Here is a 23,309-nt window from a genome sequence, read left to right as displayed (position 1 = left end):
ATCAATAGCCAAGGGAGTGAGCAAATCCTGAGGTTGTGTTTTAACTTAATCTCCCAACTAGCAGTGATATTGTATTACTGCCAAAATAGAATGTCTGTAAACACAGTGTTTTTCAGATTCTTTTTCTGAGGATATGCTGCTTTATGTTTTATGCAGTGCTTCTCTGTAACATTCACTGAATCTTCACATTAATGGATGCTTGCACATGATGTGTTGTCACCTGTTATGAACTTTACTAATTTATGTTCAGAAAATTTAGGACTTGTACTTCTGTTACAGCACCTTTTTAAGTCACCTAAAAATTTTGCAACCTTTGCAAGAGGTACTTGTATTCTTCATGCACAAACTGAGCTTGCTACACACAGAGGGTACTGGTTTTTATGCAACATGCCAGTTTTCAATCTCTCTAAATTTTTGGTAATAATATTGTATAGATGATCAAAATCTATATCGAGTCTGAAAGCATTTCTATTAGAAATTTAAAATTACTTTAATATTTTAATGTTTTTATTTTGACGAATAAAGCTTGTCATTTTCTGATTAATTTGGTGGTATCTTTTGTATGATTTTATGGTCTATGAAGCTATGATTTTATGAAAAATAAACAATGCTTTCAGTTTGACCTTTTGCAAGCTTTAGCAGTGCTGGAAATACAGTGTAACTGCACCATATTTTGGCTCAGAGGGGATAGTGTATTAAGTTCTATGTTTACCTGCTGAGATTTTGGTGTTGGTTACATAATGGTATTTATGACCACTTCTGATTACTTATTTCGCATGGTCAACCTCCAAAGAGAGTCCTCACTTAAGTGAATCCCCTCACCAGGGATTCACTTAAGAAAATAATGTATCTTTTCAATGGGTCTGAGAGCTTTGCACTCTGCAGAGGATAAGTTGCATTCCTGTGTTCTGCGTGTCATTTTTGGGGCTAGAGGGGACTGTGAAGTTTACTGTATCATGGAGCCTTTACCTGTCAGAGATGGATTTCCAATGCTGTCTAGTTGCAAGCTGTTCAAGAGGCCTATTGTCAATTTTGAAACTCTGTTCTTGAAAGATAAAGTCCACCCAGCCTGGATTCTTGTGAATACATGTGGTTATATGACTGTTTCTTTCCTCAGGTGATGAACACTTGAATAAGGTAGCATTTTATAGAATAAAATTTATACCAGCTTTTCTGTTAAATTCCTCTGTTTTACAGGAAGTTCAGGATACCATGGCTGATACCAAGAAAGAGTTAAACTATCTGCACACTAAGTGTGCAGACAGAGAGACTTTAATAGAAACTTTAAAAATGGAACTACAGGATGTACAGCAATGCTGGGAGAAAGAGCAAGTACGTGCCACAGAATCTGAAAATGAAATCCAGAAGCTTACCAGGGCTTACCAGAAGGATATGGAGGTATTACTAGAGACAAGATGACTGTCAAAGAGTCTTTATTTAATCTCAGCTTTATACATTTACATACATCAGATGGTTACTTTTAGTTTTAACAGATTTATCCCTAAAATATGATTTTAAGATACCTATTTTGAAATATGTGTTTAGTATCTACAGGATTTCAGGACATATTGGTTCTCCTTTCTTCTATATCAGAACTAATAGCTTAATCATTCTTGTATTTTAAATTTTTGAAAAACAGACTTTATTTAAAAAGATATGCCTGATGAACAATTCTTTCTTTCTTTCAAATTAAAAGTTAGCAGAAATGTTTTACAATTGAAACATGTAATATTGTCATTATCATGTCTTAATTACTTACCCACAAGTAAATTGATAGATAGCAAATATGGAATTGAGGTAGTTTTGCATGCATGCCACAAAACCTAGAAATTCTTACCTTTTATCTATTAGCTAATTGTAGTGTGCTATATGTGGGAATGGGTCTACAATGTCTTATTTCTGAACTATTATCTTTCTCCTTATATATATTAACAGATGTTAATTTTGTTGCTTTTTCCACCCAATAAAGTGGTTCTGTATTAGCAACAGCAATGATATACTTGTAGTTGTTGTGCATATTGAGCTCATTACTTCCACAAATTTGGACATGGATGCCAACTGAGTAAAAAGGAAACATTCTTTCCACCTCTTTTACAGTCTGGTATTTAAATAGGGTCCACATGAAGCAGCTGGAATTGTTACACACATCGGATAATGATTAAGGTGGAGGAAACTAGAAGTCTGCCTATATTGTAAAGTCAGCATGTCTACAACCCTGTGGTTGCATTCAACATGTGTGAATTGATTTGGGGTCTTGGAATGCTGTTTCTCATGCCAAATGGATAATTATCGTCCTAGTTTTATCACAGCTCAAACATCAAATGTAATGATGGTGGCACACTGGATTTTCCTTGGGGAATTGGTAGATCTGTTAGAAACAAAGTCAAACTAAACTGAACTACAATTTATTTTTAATTGCCTAAAGTACCATGAGTTAATTGTGACAAAATACACCTAAGTGTAATGGAAAGAACAATCCTCAGAACAATCCTACTTTCCAATCTTGGCCATCCGTATTTTCTTAATGGAAAATCTCAACCAAGGCCCCTGGAAAATAATGGCACTCTTTGCAATAGTTTACAGACTTTGTCCTTGTGACTTTTGAAGTACAGCTTGCTATTGTTGTCTTAATCAAAGTTGCTAAGTTGCATATATGTACTGAAAGCACTAAGGATGGAATTTCTATAGCATTCTATTGTTGCTAAAGTTTATTTATAACTTGCATCAATTTATTGTATTACTGACTAAAATCAGTGTGAATGAATGAGGCATGGCTTGTGGAATTTAACTCATGAAGCTATAAGCCTATTTTGTCTGGCCATTTAGTCTCATATATAATCCATACAAAAACAATTTAAAAAAGACTTCAGAGTGATAGTTGTATAAATAGTGTCTTGTGCTGCCAGGCCAATCAGAGAATTTTCTGCATGCTCTGCAATTGTTCTAAATGGATACGGTTAGAGTATAACTGAAAGTTTTACCATAAATAAATAAATTGCATATCCTAATAGCATGGAATTTTTTATCTGTATCAGATAGTCATTGTGATAACAGCAGAACTGTTCTGTATTTATATAAGCCATTTATATATTACGTCTGAATAGACACATTTTGTAAAAACTGTTTTCTTACCTTCGCTTCAATATGTATGACTGCAAATATTAGTAATTGTGGTATTTTGAAAAAGGTTTGTGAATGAGCTATGTGGGCTTTTTTTCTCTTGCATGTAGTTCATATTATTGCCCATGTGATGCATGTCTTTCAATTCTAACACTGTTCAGATACATCTGTAATTCTCCTTTTGTTTCAGGAGAAACTAACCTTCCTTCATAGCTTATACCAGCATTTGATAGCAGGCTGTGTGCTTATAAAACAACCAGAAGGCATCCTAGATAGATTCTCTTGGCCTGAGCTTTGTGTAGTCTTGCAGGAGAATGTTGATGCCCTGATCTCAGACCTCAACAGGGCTAATGAGAAGGTAAGTGTCCTTAGGCACCAGCTACCTCTATTAAATTCAGTGACATTTGTCCACATTGCAGTATCATTAAAAAGGACTGACATTCATCTTATTTCAAAAAGAATTTGGACGTTAATAATTCAATACCATTAATTATGGCTTGTCTACAACTCAGTTTGATGCCATTGCTGTGGGCATGTAAATGTGACTGAAGTCTGTATGAAGTCTCTAAGCTCCACTTTCAGTGCAGGACATGCTAATAGTACTAGCCAATATTAGCCACAGGGACCTAATTAAAAGAAAATAAATTAATCTTACTGATGAAGCAATTCAAAGAACTTAGTCATTTACACTAATAAAGCAAGTCTTTATTTTACCATAAAACTGAAACAAAATGCCCTTACTCAAGGAGTATCATCTTTAAATTATATGTTTATTATTCAGAGTTTATTATTTTATTTGAAAGAATGACAGTGTATTTTTTCATTTAATTGTAACTCATGGAATATAGAATTATATTCAGTAACACAAATAGAAAATACCTGTTTTCTTAAAACATTTCAATATTTGCTATAGGGAGGATCTGTACTTTTCAGGGTGCAAGTAAGCTTATGTGGCCTTTCTCTCCATAAATCCCTGCATTTTTATGAAAGAAAAGATCTCCTTTTAAATAAATTAAACTGACTCCACAGACTAACAGTCTTTAGAATTTCAGTTCATTTTCTGGCTCCATTGATCAGGTCAGTCCTAAGACTAGTACAGCAACTCCAGAAATTGTCTATGCTGACATTTTTTGAGACATAGTAGGGGAAAATCTTATTTTGACATTTTTCATCTTCAGGAGTGACTGCTCTTCTGGTCTGAGTAAGATGCAGGGCTGGTTACAGTGAATTGTTTTAACTCTGCCCATCAATTAATAAATACCCCAGCAGTCAGTCGGACCTACCCCCTTACCAAAGGGGTAGGATAAAATCTAGATTATGAACATTTGATATACTTTTGTATTTTACTTTTGAAGTAAATGAAGGAAGGGAATGGAAGAGAAGAGAGTGAACATTATTGGCAGTGTTTGAGGATATTGTGTCATATTGTTTCTTGCTTTTTAATTTAGTATGGTTATTGATATTGACTGTGAGGTCTCTAGGACTTTTTTCATATACTTACCAGCTTTTCAGGGGTTTTGAACAGTATGTCACTTGTGTTGTACCCGCTTTCTTGGAAGCAAAATTTTCCTCTTGCATTTCTGTGTGATGCATTTGAAAAGTAGCTTGCTGATACTCTCTAGTAATTAATTGTAGGTGTGTGTATTTCACGATTATTCTTACCTTGATTCATTCCTCCATTTAGTTTGCGTGGGAGCTCCTAAGTTATCCACAGAGTGAATCCATTTGTACTTGTCGAAAACAACTTCTGTGTGCTAAAATGTCCTGAAGTTCTTTTAATGCTTAATAGTATTTGGAATGTTTTGGTTTTCCACTAAAACAAAAATTAAATTAAGGACTGTTTTTTTTTACATATTATTTACAATTCCTGCAAACTTCTAAGGGACTGGTATACTCAGATTGATACTTTACCATTGCAAGACTTAATGCTCTTTTTTACAAAAAGCCAAAACATAGGAGACATGTCCAGTTCAGGTTTTCAACAAAGAAAGCAACAAACATCTGCAATATGGTACAACAATGGCAAAACTGAATCCAGTTTTTTGTTCATTTTGTTGCACAACTCAAGTAAATAATCTGTCATGAAAGGCTTTTACTTAATTTTAATGAAAATATTGAAGAAATTACAGTTTAGATTTTATGCCATCTGTGGTTAAACTGATATGCACAATAAAGTAAAAACGTGCTTAGAGAAGTAAAATAATTTCTTTTTAAATGCTTGTTACACAGATATCTCACCTGGAATATGTTTGTAAAAACAAGTCCAATACTATGAAGGAGCTTCAGCAGAACCAGGAAGATGCTTTTAACAAAATGGCTGAACAAATGAAAGCGCAGGCAAGCTGTTGGCAGAATGAAAAAAAGTATCTGGAACAGCAGTACTCAAGTCTCCTTGGGGAAGTTCATGCAAGGGCACAGGTATGTTGCTATGAACTTCTGATTTTTTTTTTCCTTGTAAATATTTAATGGATTATTTCCATAGTTTGAACCCCTAACCAGTTTAAGGTTGTTTAAAATGAAAGAAACCTGCAAACTCCATGGTAGTATTGACTTCATTTATAATAAGAAATAAATGTCTTTGTTAAAACATTCTTGGAGTGAATTGTCTAATTTGGCTTACAGTTGCTACTGTTTATTGGGTTGTTTTTGTTTGGTTTTTTTTGAGAATGTTAAGGCTGTAAGATTGAATTTGCTTGATTTAAGAATTATATAGGACAGCAGTGTTTTTTTTTCAGTGTCATGCTTCGCAAAGACTGTGTAGAGATACAGTAAAATGGTGTCATCTGGGGATAAATTTAGATATATACATTCTGACCCTAAAAACCAATTAGCAGTGGTAGATTTCAACAGTATTAGAGGATGCTGTTACACAGATGATACAGTGAGCAGTGGGTCAAAAGTGTAAACTATTGGTACTGATTGTTAGACAAGTTATTTGCAATTTAAAATGCTCACTATTATTCTACAACTACCATTCACCATCTTTTCAATCACATTCATTTACATGTGTTTCAATAAAAGTGTGAAATTGAGGAAATAAAGTATGCTTTGTTACTTGCGACTGCCACCTGTGACTTACTTTATCTGAAGAATGCTATATTTGACTCAGATTTTAGTCTTGGAAGTCCTTGTGTGCTGAAAAATACTTTTATGAAGTATTCTATTTACAGAGCAATTTATGGTGAGTTCTTAGGACTGAGTTATAATTTTTTAGATTTTTTTACTTGATATTGACATTTCACATTGGATATTGACAAGGCTACAAACATCACTATGAGTGGAATAAGTGGCGTCCAGATTTATATATTTAATTTCCCCAACATCGTGTAGTTTCAGCTTATGGCTTTCATTTGCCAACAGAAAGAATGGTGGAATAAGGAAGCCTAATTTTAATTTTAAAAATTACATTTCCTTCTTAAAGAAAAAGTGGAGTTACACAATTTAGATTTCTTCCTCCTGTGCATGATGGGTCATGTCTTTTTAAAAACTCTTGTGTTTTGTGAAAAATAGGTGCTCTGCAGTACTGCACCATTCTTTGGGATGGTGCCAAACCTCCCAGTCTCTGCAGCTGGATTGTATAGGTAGCATGTAAAGCACATACAGAAAATGTGTCTCCTTTTTGTGGCATGCACTTAGGCACATGTTTTGGAAAAAACTTCATCTGTCAGCTTGCTGTACAGGACTACTGAATCGCTAAAAGGGGAATATTTTCCCTTAGAAAACATCTGGACATGTTTTCTAACACAGGTTATGTAATGTTGGAGTGTAAGCTGGTAGTTTTGTAATCTAGGTAGTGCAATGTCTGTGTACACTTAGATGATTCAACAATCTCTTTTCCATCTTGTGTTCTAGTTTGTCTTCCTTACCATTCAGTGTCAAACTCTCAAGAAGACAGTCTAATTTCTTCTTGATTTCTAATTTGTGACTGACTTTCAACTTGCAAATACCAAATTAAGCCTTTTATCTCCTGGCACCTGTAAGGTCCATAAATGTCTGCTGCTAGGGCTGTTCTAGTCCTGATTGCCCATTTTTCCTGGCTTAACTGTATTTTACCTTTTGAATTTTGAGCCAGTTAGCCATATTTGTCTGCAAGATTAGTGCTTTGTTTGATCAGAGGTGTACAGACAGACTAATATCATAGCTTTATTTCCAAAGAAAACAAGGGAAAATGTGCCACAAGTTACAGAATATCTTCAAAGGATCTTTAAGATTTGCCGACTGCCAGTGATTACAGAAAAATGCAGAACGCAATATTTAAATTTAATTATTTTAGCAAGCTTTATTCATTAAATTTTATAGAAAACATATAATCAGTACAAGTGGAATATAATTTGGCAGTATTTCAATGTACAGCTGAGGGTCTCCTCACTCTAGGACACTTATTCTAGCGCTACAAGGAAACTGTAGCAATTTGCTACATTTTCCATCCAAAGATCTGAGTGTTAATTGCAAGCACTTTAGTGAAATAACCCCTTGTAGGGTTTAGTTCCATTCTGAAAAGGGAAGATGAGTGATTTTTGCTGTCCTGCACCAACCTAATGGTACACCATAGGATGCTTCCTTTTATTTGTAGCTTTGTCTTCAACCGGTGTTCCATGATTTCTTCTGGATATTTTCTCCTCAGAGGTCCTGTATTGAGACTTCTTTAGTTTTTCAAATTGTTGACATGTCTGTGAAAGCAAACCATAGAGTGTCAATTCACAATCTCAGGAGTTAACAGAGAGCTCTAAGTATAAGCAATGTATCTTGAAACTTACTGTTTTGGTTTATTAGAACTGCAGTAGAGAGTCAGGGCTTTTTAGAATGGTCTCCTTATAATTAAAACACTGCAGAATCTGGAGGTTTTACTGGCAGTGACACCTGCTACTGCTTCTGTCCCCAGCCAGTGCTGTTCATGGTCCCTGGTTCCACAGTAGGATCTGTGAATGTTAATAGGTACTACCTCACAGCTGGTACTGTAGGTCAGATGGATGGTGTAATCAGAAAGCAGTTTTACTGTTTTACTATAGGCAAGAAATTCCCAGAGTAGCCTTATCAGAGATCAGCAATAAACAAGGCTCTGTAGGTACCACTCTTTGTTGGTGGTCTCCATGTTTGGAGTGTCAATGGAGCTTTAAATGCATATCCTTTTTCTTTGTCTTTTGTTGCAGGAGTCTAGCCCTCTTGATTTGATTGTGTGCCATTTTGAAAATGTTACTATGCCTGTTCCTTAGCCTCACACAAATTATTTATTATTTATAGTCCCTTAGGAAATGTCCTCTGAATTTTAACTACCAGTTGTTGTTTGTTTATTATATAGACACTTATTATTTTTGTGGCAACTGCTTAAAATAGAAAGGTTTTGTTCTTATATGCAAAAACATATTGTAAGAGAAAAATACTTTAACTACTTTAAAACGTCAATTTTAACAGAAGAATCAAAGGTTTGCTAAACAGGCAAAGTCCCCTGGGAAGAAAAAAAAAGTGCTTGCTTTTTCCTTTGTTGGAGGCCTTTTACAGCAAGACAGGTGAATTAGATAAAGGATGGGATATATTGCAATTATATGAAAATTTACTATAATTGGTGCACAGGGAGGAAGATAAATGTATGTAACTGTACTGATCCTGACCTGTCTTTCTTTAGTAGGCATGTCTGGCCCATGTACTTAAAACACAGCAAAGAGAGGACAGCTGATGTTGGTTTTAGGTATACCTGTATGTTTATATATATATATATTTGGAAAAATAAAACAGCTGAATGACAGGAATCACTGACTAACAGAATCACAGAATGGATCAGGGTGGAAGGGATCACAGTGGGTCATCTGGTGCAATCCCCCTGCTCAAGGAGGTTGTCCTAGAGCACATTGCACAGAATTGTGTCCAGATTGTCCCCAGAAAGGGAGACTCTACAACCTCGTTGGGCAATCAGTCGCTGCAGAGAAAAAAAGTTCCTCCTCTTGTTCAGGTGGAACTTTCCGTGTGTCAGTTTGTGCCCATTGCCTCTTGTCCTGTTTCTTGGCATCACTGAACAGAACCTGGATCCATCCACTGACACCCTTTCTTTAGGTACTTGTAGACACTGGTGAGAGTTACAGAATTATTAGGTTTGGAAGAGACCACTGGAGACCATCCAGTCCAACCCACCGGACAAGGCAAAGTCATCTGGGGCAGGTTAAATCGAAATGCGTCAAGTGTTTTTTGGGGTTTTTTTTTCTTTTGAGTGTCTCCAGAGAGGGAGACTCCACAATCTCCCTGGGTATCCTGTTCCAGTGCTCTGCCACCCTCAGTCTAAGGAAGTTTTTCCTCATGTTGAGGTAGAACTTCTCATGCCTCAGTTTTTGGCCATTGCTCCTCATCCATCATCAGTGCTGGATCACTCCACTGAAAAGAGTCTGGCACCATCCTCCTGAGACCCACCTTTGAAATATTTCTGTGTATTGATGAGATCTCTTCTCAGTCTTCTCCAGACCAAAGAGTCCCAGCTCCCAGAATCTCTCCTCATGCGAGAGAAGCTCCAGACCCCTGATCATCCTTGTGGCACTCCACTGGACCCTCTCCAGTAGCTCCTTGTGTCCCTTGTGCTGAGGAGCCCAGAACTGGACACAGCACTCCAGGAGTGGCCTCACCAGGGCTGAGCAGAGGGGGAGGATCACCTCCCCAACCTGCTGGTCACACTCTTGCCAATGCACCCCAGGATGACATTGGCCCTGCTGGCCACAGGGGCACTGATGGCTCATGGACAGCTTGTGATCCACCAGGAGTCCCAGGTCCTTTTCCACAGAGCTGCTCTGTAGGAGGTCAGCCCCAGCCTGTGCTGGCACTTGGGGCTGCTCCTCCCCAGGTGCAGGACCTGGCACTTGCCCTTGTTGAGCCTCACCAGGTTTCTCTCTGCCCAACCCTCCAGCTGATCAAGGTCCCACTGAATGGCAGCAGAGCTTTCAGGCGGATCAGCCACTATCCCCAGTTTGGAGTCACCAGGAAACCTGCTGAGGGTGCATTTGATCCCTTCCTCCAGGTCACTGATAAACAAATTCCATGAGATTGGACCCTTGGCAGCACCACTGACTGCAGGCTTGCACCTAGATTCTGGTCCACTGATCAGGTTTTTTGAGGGAACGGGGAGTGTGGAAGGGAGCTATGAGGACTACATTCTGTATATCCCCTTTTTGTTGGAGGGGAGCATTCTGCATATCCCCTTTTTGTTGGAGCCTCTTCTTGGAGGAGGTGCTGGGGGCTGTGTCACAGACTGGTTTCCACCACTGATGTCTTTTTAAAAAAAAACTTTGTTGCACTTACAGCCTATTGCAGCAGACATGTTTTAGTGTCTGGCTGGTTCCAGCTCTCACATCAACCTGAGCTTTGAAAATCATTATTCCATGTGGATTTTTTGCTCCCCTATTAGGACAGTGTCTGTACAAAGCCACTAAGCTATGCAATTGTCAGTTCTTGATTCACCCCAAGGTCCATTCATCTGACCCACATTTCCTGAGCTTACCTGCAAGGATGTTGTGAGAGACAATATATATATGAGTTTGCCTCTCAGTCATTTCTTCTTGAGGCTGAACAGACCCAGGTCCCTCATTCTATTTGAAGAAAGATGCTCCAGTGCCTTTGTCACCCTCTGTTGGACCTGTGCCAGTAGCTCCTTGTCTCTCTTGTAACGAGGAGCCCAGAACTGGACAAAGCACTCCAGATGTAGCCTCACTAAGGCTGAGTAGAGGGGCAGGATCACCTCCCTTGTCCTTGACATGCTTGTCCACATTTAATTCCAGATGCACCTTGACCTTCCTTATCTCATTTCTACTTACTCTGATAACCTCTCTATCTTCATTCTAAGTGACCTTTTCCCATCTCCTGTGTTTTTCCTGCCTGGGTAATGGCAGTTCTTCATTTGGTCATGCAAGTCTGTTAATCTCTTTGCCTGACTTCTTGCACATCGTGATGGGTTGTTCTTGAGCCTGGAGGAACTTATCCTTGAACATCAACCAACTCTCATGCACCTCTCTTCCCTTAAGGGGCTCTTCCTGTGAGATTCTTCCAAGAAGATCCCCAAAGAAACTAAAGTTAGCTCTCCTGAGCTAACATGGTTACCATTTTATTTGCTGCTGTGCTTCCTCCTCCCCTGATGCTGAACTCCCAACCTTCACGTCCCCAGCAAGGCCTTCCCTGTTAGTGTGAGGTCAAGCAGCACAATATTCCTTGTGGGATTCGCCACTACCTATGACAGGAAGTTGTCATCACTGCTTCTCTTGGGCTGTTTGTGTTTCATGGTGCTGGTTCTGCAGCAGATGTCGGGGTAGTTAAAGTACCCCACAAGAACCAAAACCTGTGACTCTAAGGCTGCTTTGTGCTGCCTGTAGAAGATGTCATCCACTTTCTCCTGCTGCTCAGGTGGCCTGTAGCAAACACCCACAAGTGTTACCCCTACTGATCTGCCTTTTTATCCTGACCCATAAACTCTTGACTCACTCACCATCCACCCCAAGACAGAGATCTATACATTCCAGGTGTTGCCTCAAGAGAGGGTAACTCCACCACCTCACCTTCTTGGTCTGCCTCTCCTAAATAGCATTTCCTTTATTACAGCATTCCAGTCACATGAGCACTTCCACCACATCTCTAATTGCAAAGGTCAGAGTCCTTTGACATCACACAGATATCCAGTTCCTCCTCTTTGTTCCCCATTTTGTGTGCATTGGTGTACAGCACTCCATGGAAGTATTTGATTGTGTCAGTATACCCAGTGGGAGTGCACAGTCTGTCTTCTGGTTACGTCTTTGGATTCTTGTACTCCCGGGAGGCATCCCCTCCTAAGCATCCTTTTGCTGCTTGGGTGATCACTGTAGTTCTCCCCTTCCCACACCTTTTCTCTGTCGAGCCTGGCCTTGTTCCTGTCCCCCTTCAAATCCAGTTTAAAGCTCTTTCAGTGAACTCTGCTAAGATCCTTTTCCTTCTTTGAGCTAGGTGGATCTCATTTGTTGTCAGCAGACTCAGTATCATATAAACTGACCCATGATCAAAACCCCACAAATTCTGATGGTAACACCACCCTTGAAGTCATATGTTCCTCTGGGATTTTCCTGGGTTTTGCCCCATCATTCCCCACTCCTGGAAGGAGAGAAGAGAACGTAGCTTGTGCTCCAGATCCCTTGACCAGTTATCCCAAGTCCCTGAGGTCCTGCTTGATCATTCACAGCCTTTTTATTGGGACTTTGTTGCTACCCACCTGGTAATCAGGTAATGGGTAGTGATCAGTTGGCTGTACCACTGGGCAGTTTGTTGGTGATGTCTCTTATCGGGACTACATGGAGGCAACATACTTCTGTATAGGTTAATTTAGGTTGGCATATTGGGCTCTTCATTCCTCTAAAAAGAGAGTCACTACTGCCGTTCCTTTTTTCTTAATTGAGAAGGTCAAAATGTAGGGAGCAGGCTGTCCTATCCTAGACAATCGGTCCAGCCTAGATGGACTTTCATCCACATTCTCATTTCCATGATTCTGAGATTCCAGGGCCCCATACCTGCTCTATAAGGGCACCTGGGAAGATAAGTATTTTGGGAGGAGATTCACCTGCTCGCCACAAGGAGAAATCTGTTTCCACTCACCTCTGTCTCTAAGGTCCCATGCTGCCTGGTGGTGAGAGGGTGGGGGATCCATTCCTTCAGTTGAAGAGGACAGTGGGTGCATTTGAGGTGTGGTAGAATGCAGCTCCACCACTCAGTCTCTTCCTCAGGCTCCCTAATTCTTCTTAGTTTTTCTACTTTTTCTCTCAGCTCCAGCATTAGGCTTTGTAAGTCATCCACCTGATCACACTTCACACAGCTGTTGTCTCTGCTACCCTGAGAGCAGTGCTGGGCTCCACAATTCCCTGAAGTCTGAGACCCAGACTCCTGCATGGTTTCATGGGCACTCCATCTGGGTTGCCCCATCCTTTCTGGTGTGCACAGAGGAAGTAACTTTTGTCCAAACAAACACCACACCTCAGCTCAATCACTGAGAGTGAAGATCACCAACTGGGCTAAGAGCTTGAGTTGGCAGTGCCTCAGTGCCCTTCCTCTTGCCCTGCGTGTGCAAACAGTGTCAGGGTGCTCTGGCTCATGTTTCATGCTGTTTGCCCTCTGTGTTCATTGTGTTCCTGCTTGCTTGCCCTCCCTAGGGGCAGCTTTAGTGCATGTGGGGGTGGTCCCTCTCTCCTCTACTGCCATCTATGCTCAGCTCTCCAAAAGAAAAACCTTTTGAAGTCTCTGTGTCATTATATTTCTAGTTTTCAGTTCTGTTTCCATGCCAGAATAAAGGCTAAGCGTGTAGTAAGAAGTAGGATAAAATCGTTTTGCTAGTAGCACCTGATTTTTTGTTAAGGTTTCTTGGAATTGATAGAGCTCTGCAACTCAGTGAGATGCCCCCAAAGCTCAAACACTAAAGGAAACCAGCTTGCCAATGTTTAGGAAGAAAAGTCCACGTCTCTTTCAAGAACCGTACTTTTAAGCTTTAAAGAAAACTCTAGAAACAGTGTCTGGTGTAGCAAAAGAAATTATTAGCCAGTAAAAGAAAGAAGGTCTATCTTCTTGCAAAACTTACATTTCTGAAGTCAAAGGTTGTTTTATTTACTTTTGCATATTACCATATCACAAAAAGCATTAAAAAAGAGCCTTAATTAGCAAGAGCACTGAATATTGGTATTGCTGTCCAAAAACCCTGTAGGGATCACAGTTTGTTTACTTAGATATTGGCCTTTCACCTGTGATGGCCAGAAACCATAGGCTGTTTTCTAAATTTGGCTCACCTTTTCAGTTCCTTCCAGTCATGCTATCAGGGTTTTCATCTATAAAAATCAAATACTGTAAATAATGCAGTAGCACTGAAAGTATTGTCCATGTTCATACTTTATTTCAGCATAGTAAAGTGACATATGTGGCCTGTTAATTGCATTTTGAAATTAAATCTTTTAGTGGCCTACTCTATTTTTGTATCACTTGAAGTATTTTAATAACATTACAAATTCTTTCCCTTCCAAAAAAATTATAAAATATTTATTTGGTCAAAGACATTTTGAACTGACTAGGGTACATCTCTATAGAAGCATGGAATCTTCTATTTTCATTCTAGGGATAGCTGTGTATATTTTTTTCCCTTTTGTGCTTGATGGAGGAGGTAAAAGAAACTAGGGTGCCTTGCTCACTAATAGTTTGGGACCTGTACCAAATAGAATGCAGGAGAATATGGCTGGATAATACCAGTTTGCTCCTTTTTAGACCACTGCTACAGGAATAATATCACTCTATGTTCAACAAAATTGTCTATAGCTCTAAGAGAGGCATCTGAAACTTAGCAAAATCCTCAGTTTTCATCATCATATGGACTTGTAGTTGCATCCATGTTTGCCTTTTTGTCACCATGTGTTGTAGCTGAAGTATTAGCATTTAACTTGAGTTTGTACATTCTTTGTGAACAGTGCCTAAAATTTATTATCTCCCTATACTGGTGGAGCCTGTTTAAATTAAGTCACTGTTTCAATCACAGCAGGCTTTTATGCATCAAGAACCCAGTTTAAGTCTCTGAGGTCACTTAGAGCTCTCAGTGTAGCATCTTGATTCCAGTACTGCAGTCTGCATCCTCTAACTGTAGTCCTGGCATTTACTGACTTGTTACCATCTTAATTTCTCTATACCAGCTTGCTATTTTAAATCTCCCTCTTTTCCTATTTCAGGGCATTTAGAGGAAAAAAAATGTTCTGCAACTTAAAAAAATCTATTATGGCGCTAGACAAAATAAAAACATCTGTATTACACTGTTCTTTTGAAAACTCACTTCTGTATGAGACCTAATTAATCTGTGAATATATAAGTAGGGGGTTGATTACAAAGTAATTAAGAGATCACCTTTACTTCCCCTTTTCCAGCTGCTGCCAATCTGTCTACGTTTATGTTCCAGAGCCTTCCTTATTTTCTTCTTCTGCCTTATACTAACTTTATTTCTTCTTTGTAAAGCAATGGTCTTTCTTAAATTGGAGGATGTAATTCCTTACTAAGCAATTGTTGTTAAGCCAACTGATAAAACTGCATTGTGGACAACCAGGTGCAGGCTATTGGAGTACTAAGAGTTATCATCAGAAACTAGGAATCCATTTGTAACTGAAGATTGTGCAAACTTTACTTTGTTGCTTTGTTTTCATGTATTTCATTGTTTAACAATTTATTAGGAGAGATAGTTTTATCATCATTACTAATAATGTTTGTTCCTTTAGTGTGTTACTTGAATGTGAAGAAAAAGGAAAGTATTTTCTTTTATCTTTTGTCTAGGTAAAAATGATTTAGTTAAGTAAAAAAACTTTTTGTTAATATTTCTTCTGGGTTTGTTTGTTTGGTGTTTTTTTTTCTCTTATCCCAGGAGTACCAAGAAGTAGCAGAGAAAAATAAGAAAAAAATTTATGTCCTTGAAAAAAGTCAAGAGAAATTGGCTCTTGAAAACATTTCTGTGAAAAAGATGTTAACACAGTTTCAAAAGGAGCATTCCTCCCTCCTGGCAGCCTGTGCACTATTGGCAGGGGCCCTGTATCCTCTGTACGGCAGACTCAGGGCTATGTGTTCCCAAAAAGACCTTCTCCAGGATCAGGCGAACATTTATGAATTAGTGAACCAGAAGATTAGGACCCTAGTTCATGCTCTCTCTGATGATAAGGAAAACAATCAAGATGAAGCAAAAGTAAAGAGACGAAAATCCCAAGGCCTGATTTATGTATTCCGAAGAGCTGTGATTGCAGTTTTGGCAGCCAACAGACTTAAGGTTTTAGCACAGTCTTCTAGTTCCCTCTTCACCTGGACAAATGGCTTAAAAGAAGGCATTGGTATTCCAGTTTGTGTAGGAGAATCCAAAGGCAAGCGTAATCTGTTAAGTAAGCTGATTTTTTTCTTCTTTGATAAATGTTGTGTCAAAAGACATAGCTAGTGAATAACATATAGTAATATTATTTATAATAGAGTGTAAGTATAAATTTAATGACATTTTAACAAATGTAATTTCTGAATTTGGAACTTCTAGATAACTTGATAAATGTAATTTCCCCTATAAGGAAATGCTTAGTCTGTTTCGCAATGCAAGTAAAGTTGTAACTACACACATGAGCTCCCATGGTTTGATATTCTCAATATTTGCATTGTAGATTTCAGAACTAGGTCCTACTGCATCTGGTCTATGTGATAAATTTCTTGAAATGTTCCTATATCATTTGCCACCAACATTATTTTCTGAGAATGTGTATTCTTTTAGTAATAACTTGTAGTACTTATTTCCTACTGAAAAGTGCAAAAACGTTTCTTACTGATTCAGGTAAAATATTAATGTAAGATTTCTGGATTTCCTTTAGAGGAAATACATATCCTCTTAGTCCCTTTCTGTTACCAAACCAGCTTATGTATAGCTGTACAAGGAAAAATGGCATAAAAAAGTTTTTGAAACTAGAAGATTCATCTATTTTTCTGGTTTAGTGCTAGTGGAAGCATATTTAATACAGTCTAAATTGTCCTGAAAATAGTCTGTGGCTTATGTACTTTTAGCTTTAGTCAATTTCTGAAAGTAGTGTGCCTCATCTAAGTTATTCAGTTGTATTGCTAGCTACAATTCTCCTCCATAGGTTGTGAAGATGAAGAAATTGACTGTGTGGAAGCACTCAGCTGGTTTGCTAGTTCCAACCTCCTTGCTGCAATAATCAGTTCTGTCACAGAATTGCAGGATGTTGTCAACAAACCAGGTAATTTTAAAAGTATATTCTTGTAGTTGAACCTTTAAAAAATAATCAGGGTGGTTACATCATCTCAATTTTTAGGATTTATTTAAACTATTCTGGATCAAATCTCCTAAGAGCTGTATTGATGGAACAGATTGAATTTTCTTTATTGGTGATGTGATACTTTATCCTTCTGGTATATAGAGTCATGGGAACAGAAGGCTGGAGAGTGCTTTTAGAAAGCATTTATACCATTCTGCCTGTTTGACTGTGAGATATTAAAAATAATCTAAACCACACAAATAGATATTTGGCTAACCTGTTTTTAAAACCTAGTTTTTAGGCTAAGCTTTTAAATTAAGTAACTCTTACAGGGCTCTTCTAGGAACCTTGAAGTAACTCTTAAAAGGTTCCCAGTTATCTTCTTCATCTGGTCTAATATTCAAGAAGTGTTTTCCTGGAGCTCAACCTAATATTTTTTCTATGGAGAAAATCTATGTAGTTTTGTTTTTATTTGATTTGTGTATTTCTTAAGTGCAGGCTCTAAAACTGACACGTCTTCAACTTGGGACATTACAGCTGCTGACTGAAAGAAAATAATTTCATACCGTGTTTTATATTATATGAATTTAGTAGTTCCAAATCTAGAAAACAGTGAATTTCATGGATAATATTTTCATGTGCTTTATTTGCTATCTTACAGTTTTGGAGAGAGAAATAAAATGCTCTCAGTTTATACAATGCATGGCAGTCCTTATTTTATGTCTCTGCAGTGTTCCCTCTCTAAGTTTATGTTTAATTAGGTTTGTGTCTAGATTTCCTAATTTTCTCAGTCTCTGCTTGTATAGAATTCTACAATGCCTATGAAAAATTGTAGTGTCAGTCTCTGGAAATATCACCTCATGATTCCCAGCTGTTAACTATTTTCCTTAATTTATTTGCAGTGAGAACTGACCTAAGAGTTTGCTTGGTTCTCTGCATTGCTGCCATCCTTAGTTCTTCAGTAACTTGTAGTTTTAAAATACCAACACTTCTGTCACAGAATAAAGGATGTTTAAGGAGAGATAATTTATATGAATAAATGGACGTAGGAGGACAGGGATAAGATGATTCATTTCCCAGAAGCCTAAATAACAAACCGATCCCAGAAGACATTGAAACAAAAGTGTTTTGATTCAGTTTCAGAGCTCTCTTCTTTGGTCATCCTGTTTTCAGTAACTTAACTTTATATCCTTACAAAGCAAAATTTGAACTGTATTTCAGAGTATTTACAGGGTTTATACTGCAAGTGTTCCTGTGTACAGAGTATTGTGTAGGAACAGCAAATTGAAGAAGAATTGAGAGAAATGGAGCAGCAGCATGAATCTGCTCAAGTGACTGATTAGAATATCTTAAACATCATGATATTTTGGCAGTTTGAACAATATGGGAATTCTGCTGGTCTCTATTTACTAGATATCTCCGCACTCAACACAGGCTTGATTTTGAGAATTAGGAAGAGCCATACTGGGAATGTTATGACCATAGTCAGTTTGGTGATTCTTTAATATCTTATGTCTATTTAAGTAATTTCCACAGAACCTCAAGGTCTATCTGCTCATGTATTACTTGGAATTCTGTTGCTCATGAGATCAAGTCTCCTAAGAATTTTTGGGTCAAAAAATAGTAATAAATAATTTAAAGTTTGATATGAAATTTCCAGAAGTGTTACAGTAATTAGGCTCTGAAGGAATATATTTGAAAGCTTCCACACTTAGAAAATTACGTTATGTTCTATTAGTAATATTTTAAGTAGAACTTAAATCTTCAAACTGACTTCAATTATGTTGAATTTCTTAAAAAATTATAAATAGGCAATCCTTTCATGTCTTTCAATAATGGCAGTTCTGGATTAGACTATATGTCACAGGAGAGAGTGCTACAAGAAGATGCTGTCTGGATCATGAAGATGGAATGATTCAGTGTCTTAGAAATTATGTTTAAAAATGGCTAGGTTTTGGGGAACCATTTGAGGCACCTTTCTCAGTCTTTTAAATAAGTGGTTCTGTTTTGACATTGATGATCATTTCCCTTCACAGTGTTAGTTAGTTTGGATCTCATTCCAGCATGCCTTGGAATTATCTCTTTGCTTCAGTTTCAATGAAAATTTATTGCAGTGTTGGAGGTTTTTTTGTTTGCTTTGGGTTTTTTTGTAAAGTTAGATTTTAGGTTTGTTTGAACAAAATCTGTACTGTCATAAACCACAGACGTAACAGCCAAAGTTTTCACTACAAATACGTTCATGAATATTTAAGTCTTGCATAGTACAAAGTTAAATCTACTGACTGGTGTTCAATTTCACCAAAACAGAATAAACAAGAATTGTTTTTTCATCTTTCAGTGAAGTAATATGTGACGCTTTTTTTTCATTTACTTAATGTAAAGCTTAATTGCTTTGTTGTATACCTGTATTTGTGTTAATAATTTCTTAGACACATCATAAAGTACATAATTTAATACATAATTTAATTTTTATTGTAATTCTTTCATCCTTCATGGCAGGTACTTGAGATATAGATATATTTATACTTAAACAGTCTATTCTCCTCTCAGTTATTATAGATACAGTTCCTTGTGGAATTGATTTATATTTTCATTTTATCTTTCAAAGCAATTAGTAACTTCCTTCAAAATATTTCTGTCTATTTAGTCTAAGCTACTCTTCATAAAAATAATGGAGGACATGACTATTTATTGTTATCCCAAGAAAATGCCTTAAGCTGTGATCAAGCTGTGTCAGGGAAAATATAGGTTGTATATTAGGAAGAAGTTTTTCACAGAATGAGTGATAAAATATTGGAATGGCCTGCCTGGGGAGGTGGTGGAATCCCCATCCCTGGATGTGTTCAAAAAAAGACTGGATGTGGCACTCAGTGCCATGGTTTAGTTAAGGTGTTAGGGCACAGGTTGGACTTGATGATCTTTAAGGTCTCTTTCAACCTGGTGATTCTGTGATTCTGTGATGTGTTGAACTGTACTGGTTGAGGGGTGTGCTTGTTGGGAAGTGGAATGATCATTTGAAAATGCTACAACACATTTGTCTGCATTATTATTTTAAATTTACTTTTGATATGGTTAAATATGAGATTCTAGGCATAGGGAAAGGGCTGCCATGCTAGGTACTGCACATATGGAGAAACAACATGTGCTTCTGACAGGCAAACAATATCTCATAAACCTGAGATAGCAAGTGGAAATACTGGGAAAACTGAAGGAACAGTAGCTCATTGAGCTCCTTTATTCTATATATACCAAAAATCCTGGCAAAGGACAGTTTTTGAGAAGGTTTTGGCATCATCTTACATGGAAGGCCATAAAAATGTTCTAGTTTTAATTTTAGGTTAATTTAACTAAACATTCAACTAGTGAATGCATTCTGACTGGAGAATTGCAATAGCAGTTTTTTCTGGATATGAAAAGAATATTTTTTTTTTAATTGCAAAGGATGTTTAGTTAGTTGAAGTGCAAGATAAAAATGCCTCATCAAATTTTTAACTTAAAAGGTGTCACTGAGGTTATGGAGAGCATGTACTCAAAAATGATACTCCAGTTAAGCACTGGAGTCATTGGAGTGGTGCTATTTCAAAACTGAGCAGGAGAATGGCTTTAAAAATAAAATATTTGATTTTATCATGTGCTTTTTTTGTTATTGCAACGTCACATGTAAATGATCTTCTTTACAATGAGATTTGTAATAAAAATACATCAATAATCATGTTCTGTTTGCTTTGTACCTCTGGTTTTTTCCTTCACAGTCTATAAACAAAAATTCTTTAACTTAAGCCAGGGTTATTTTTTTCTGTTTATACTCTTAAGCAAATATTTTACTTCACTTCAGCAACAGGAGATCTCCTGTACTACTGAATGTAAATAAGCTCTTCCATGCTTGTCATCTTACACTGATAGTATCATAAGACAAGTAATGACAGATTAAGACCTGCCTAGCAGAGGGAAAACTAAATTACAAGACTTTTATTAAGGCATAAATAAACCTATTAACTGTTATCTGGAATACCAATTAGTGGAAGGAGCACTGACAATTTTATTTATCAACATTAAACACAATTATTAATTACAGACCTGACGAATCTAGCAGTAAGCAGGACATGTTGGGTGTGCTGGGGCCTTAAGTCCATTATATGAGAAGGATGATTACCAAAATCCTGTGGGGAAATACGTAATTGTAGCTGTAAAATTTTAATTGCCTTGGAATAAGGTAAATTATATTCTCTTGTCTCAGAATATAAATAGTATGGCATTAAGGTACCAAGCCTCACTAATTTTGAACAGCAAATGATTTAGATATCTGTAGAGGGGAGGCAGGAAAAATCAGGAAACCCTCAGAAATTTGCATTGTAAATATTACAATAAAGTGTTTTACCATGTGCTATTACTTCTGACTTATTTGACCTGACTTCCATTTGCTTGCATTCATCTTGCATGTTTTCTGAATTACAAAATTAGAATACTAAAGTCTTTAGAAAGGATGGTATTGGGGAACATGTTAACAACTGGACAAGTAGTCTGTGACAAAGAAATCCTGTTCTTTAGAATCTTATTCTACCCTCCCATTTGTAGATTGATAGGATTAGAATTTTCATTGCTAAATACACAATTTGTCGTAAAGTCTCTCTCTGAGATATTCCTTTGAACTCAATCTTCCAGTCCTTAATGGAAAATTTCTATTGAGTATCTTTAAGATGTTCTTTATTTCTTTATTGTGGTTTCTTTCACTGAAAGAAACTGAAACTAATAACCTACTTGATGTCTCTTTTCTGTGTTTTGGTTTGGATTTTGTTGTTTTGTAGGGTTTTTTTGTTTGACTGTTTGTTTGGGGGTTTTGTTTGTCTTTGGTTTTTTTTGTTGTTTTTTTTTTTAAGGTACAAAGTCCTGGCTTTCTGGAAAGTTACTGTTAAGTGCAGCCAGGAATTCGTTTTCAAAACTTATGGACAAGCTGAATGTTATAATGGAGACGGTTCCATTAGACCACTGCAAGTACATTACTTATCTGGAGAAAGACTCCTTGGTACAGAGCCTGGCTCATGGACTCAATAAAATAAATACCCAGGCCCTGCAAGTTGGACTGTGTGACAGAGTATCCAGTATGGTATGCATAATTATAGTCCTACCTTATGTAAGCAGTAGGTTCATGGCCTAAGTGTTAGGATGAAGCTCTCTTGGTAGTACCATAATTTTGTTTCAGTTTATGAGACTCTTACATTGAAGTCAACTATGTAGACATCAGATTCCCAACACCCAGAAGCATTAGAGCATGAATGTATTTTTTCTCTTATGTCAAAGAATTTTAAGAAGAGATCTGATGTATCCAAGAAAAAGTGTTTTTCAAATTCTTTCAAAGTTCTATTTGCTTTGTAAGAACTAACTTGCTTTTGGCTTCAATTAAATGTTACAGAGTTGTTTTTTTGTTGTGGTTTCTTTTTTGGGGGGGTGGGGGGTGGTGTTTCTGTTTTCTCGTGCTTTGTGTTCTGTCTTTCAGTAAAGATAGCCTTCTTCCTTATAATCAGAGGGAAGGGAGAAACCTGAAATAATTGGTCTTTTATTGTGGGCCTTACATTGAAATAGTACTTCCTTGAAAACAGAATTTTCAGTTACCCTCAAGAGTACGAAGGTGAAACAAGTTCACTGTTTTGCACTCGTGCATATTAGACATGATGGACAAAATGAGAGCTTTCTCCAATTTGCTTGCGTATTACATGTGACTCTTATTGATAAAATAGTTCATGTTAAAGCACATAAATTTGTTTCTGGTTATTAACAGAAAAACATAGAATCCTTGGAGAAGCAAATATTTGAATTTACACAAAGACTTCATACAGCAGAAGTGGAACGCCTCTCACTGCGCCTACAACTTGCAGAATTCAAATCGAATTTCAGTGAGATAAAAAAAGAAGCAGACAAAGCACAGAGGCTGCAAGAGCAATTAAATATGCTTAAGCAAGTAAGTATATTTGATTTAGAGGTGACTGCTTATAAGACATATTTGTGTGTGTTCTTTTGAAAAATAAGTATAAAATCATTCTAATATTAAAAGAATTTTCCAGAAGATTTGCATTGTAAGTGTCACTAAACTAGAAGTCAGATGTGTTTAGAAAGGCTTCCCTTCCCAAAAGTTTCTTTTTGATTTGTAGAATGAGGTGCTCTTGTAAATTATATGTTTGGTCTTCAGCAACCAGGTTTTCTTCTGTGTGTTGAAAATGTTGATGTGATTTATGTACCCCAAAAACATTTATAGATCTCATTTCAGCAGATTAAAGTCAGATGCCATGAGGGTATTGAATAAGTATGTTCATGAGAACTTCAAGAAGTATAAACTCTGTGTGGATATTGCTGAATATTATGATAGACATTTTACTGTATCTTTGATGCTGGGTTACGCCCTGAGCTAGTCAATGCAAATTTTGGTGTGGCGTTCCTCTGAAGGAC

The 23,309-nt window shown here is 37.2% G+C and overlaps 1 protein-coding gene across 1 annotated transcript in view; it reads left to right on the top strand.

Moving 5' to 3' along the window:
- CCDC171 (coiled-coil domain containing 171) overlaps nucleotides 1-23,309 on the top strand; it is a 135,818-nt gene that overhangs the window by 57,712 nt on the left and 54,797 nt on the right. The window contains 7 exon segments of the mRNA XM_031056875.1: nucleotides 1,198-1,398; nucleotides 3,311-3,478; nucleotides 5,350-5,538; nucleotides 15,491-15,995; nucleotides 16,734-16,850; nucleotides 21,746-21,972; nucleotides 22,645-22,824. Of these exon segments, the coding sequence (XP_030912735.1) occupies nucleotides 1,198-1,398; nucleotides 3,311-3,478; nucleotides 5,350-5,538; nucleotides 15,491-15,995; nucleotides 16,734-16,850; nucleotides 21,746-21,972; nucleotides 22,645-22,824 (1,587 nt within the window).

This window comes from Geospiza fortis, unplaced genomic scaffold, assembly GCF_000277835.1.
Source record: "Geospiza fortis unplaced genomic scaffold, GeoFor_1.0 scaffold12, whole genome shotgun sequence".
Taxonomy (NCBI): domain Eukaryota; kingdom Metazoa; phylum Chordata; class Aves; order Passeriformes; family Thraupidae; genus Geospiza; species Geospiza fortis.
The sequence above is the reverse complement of the archived record's forward strand: the minus strand, read 5'-3'. Positions and strand labels throughout refer to the sequence as shown.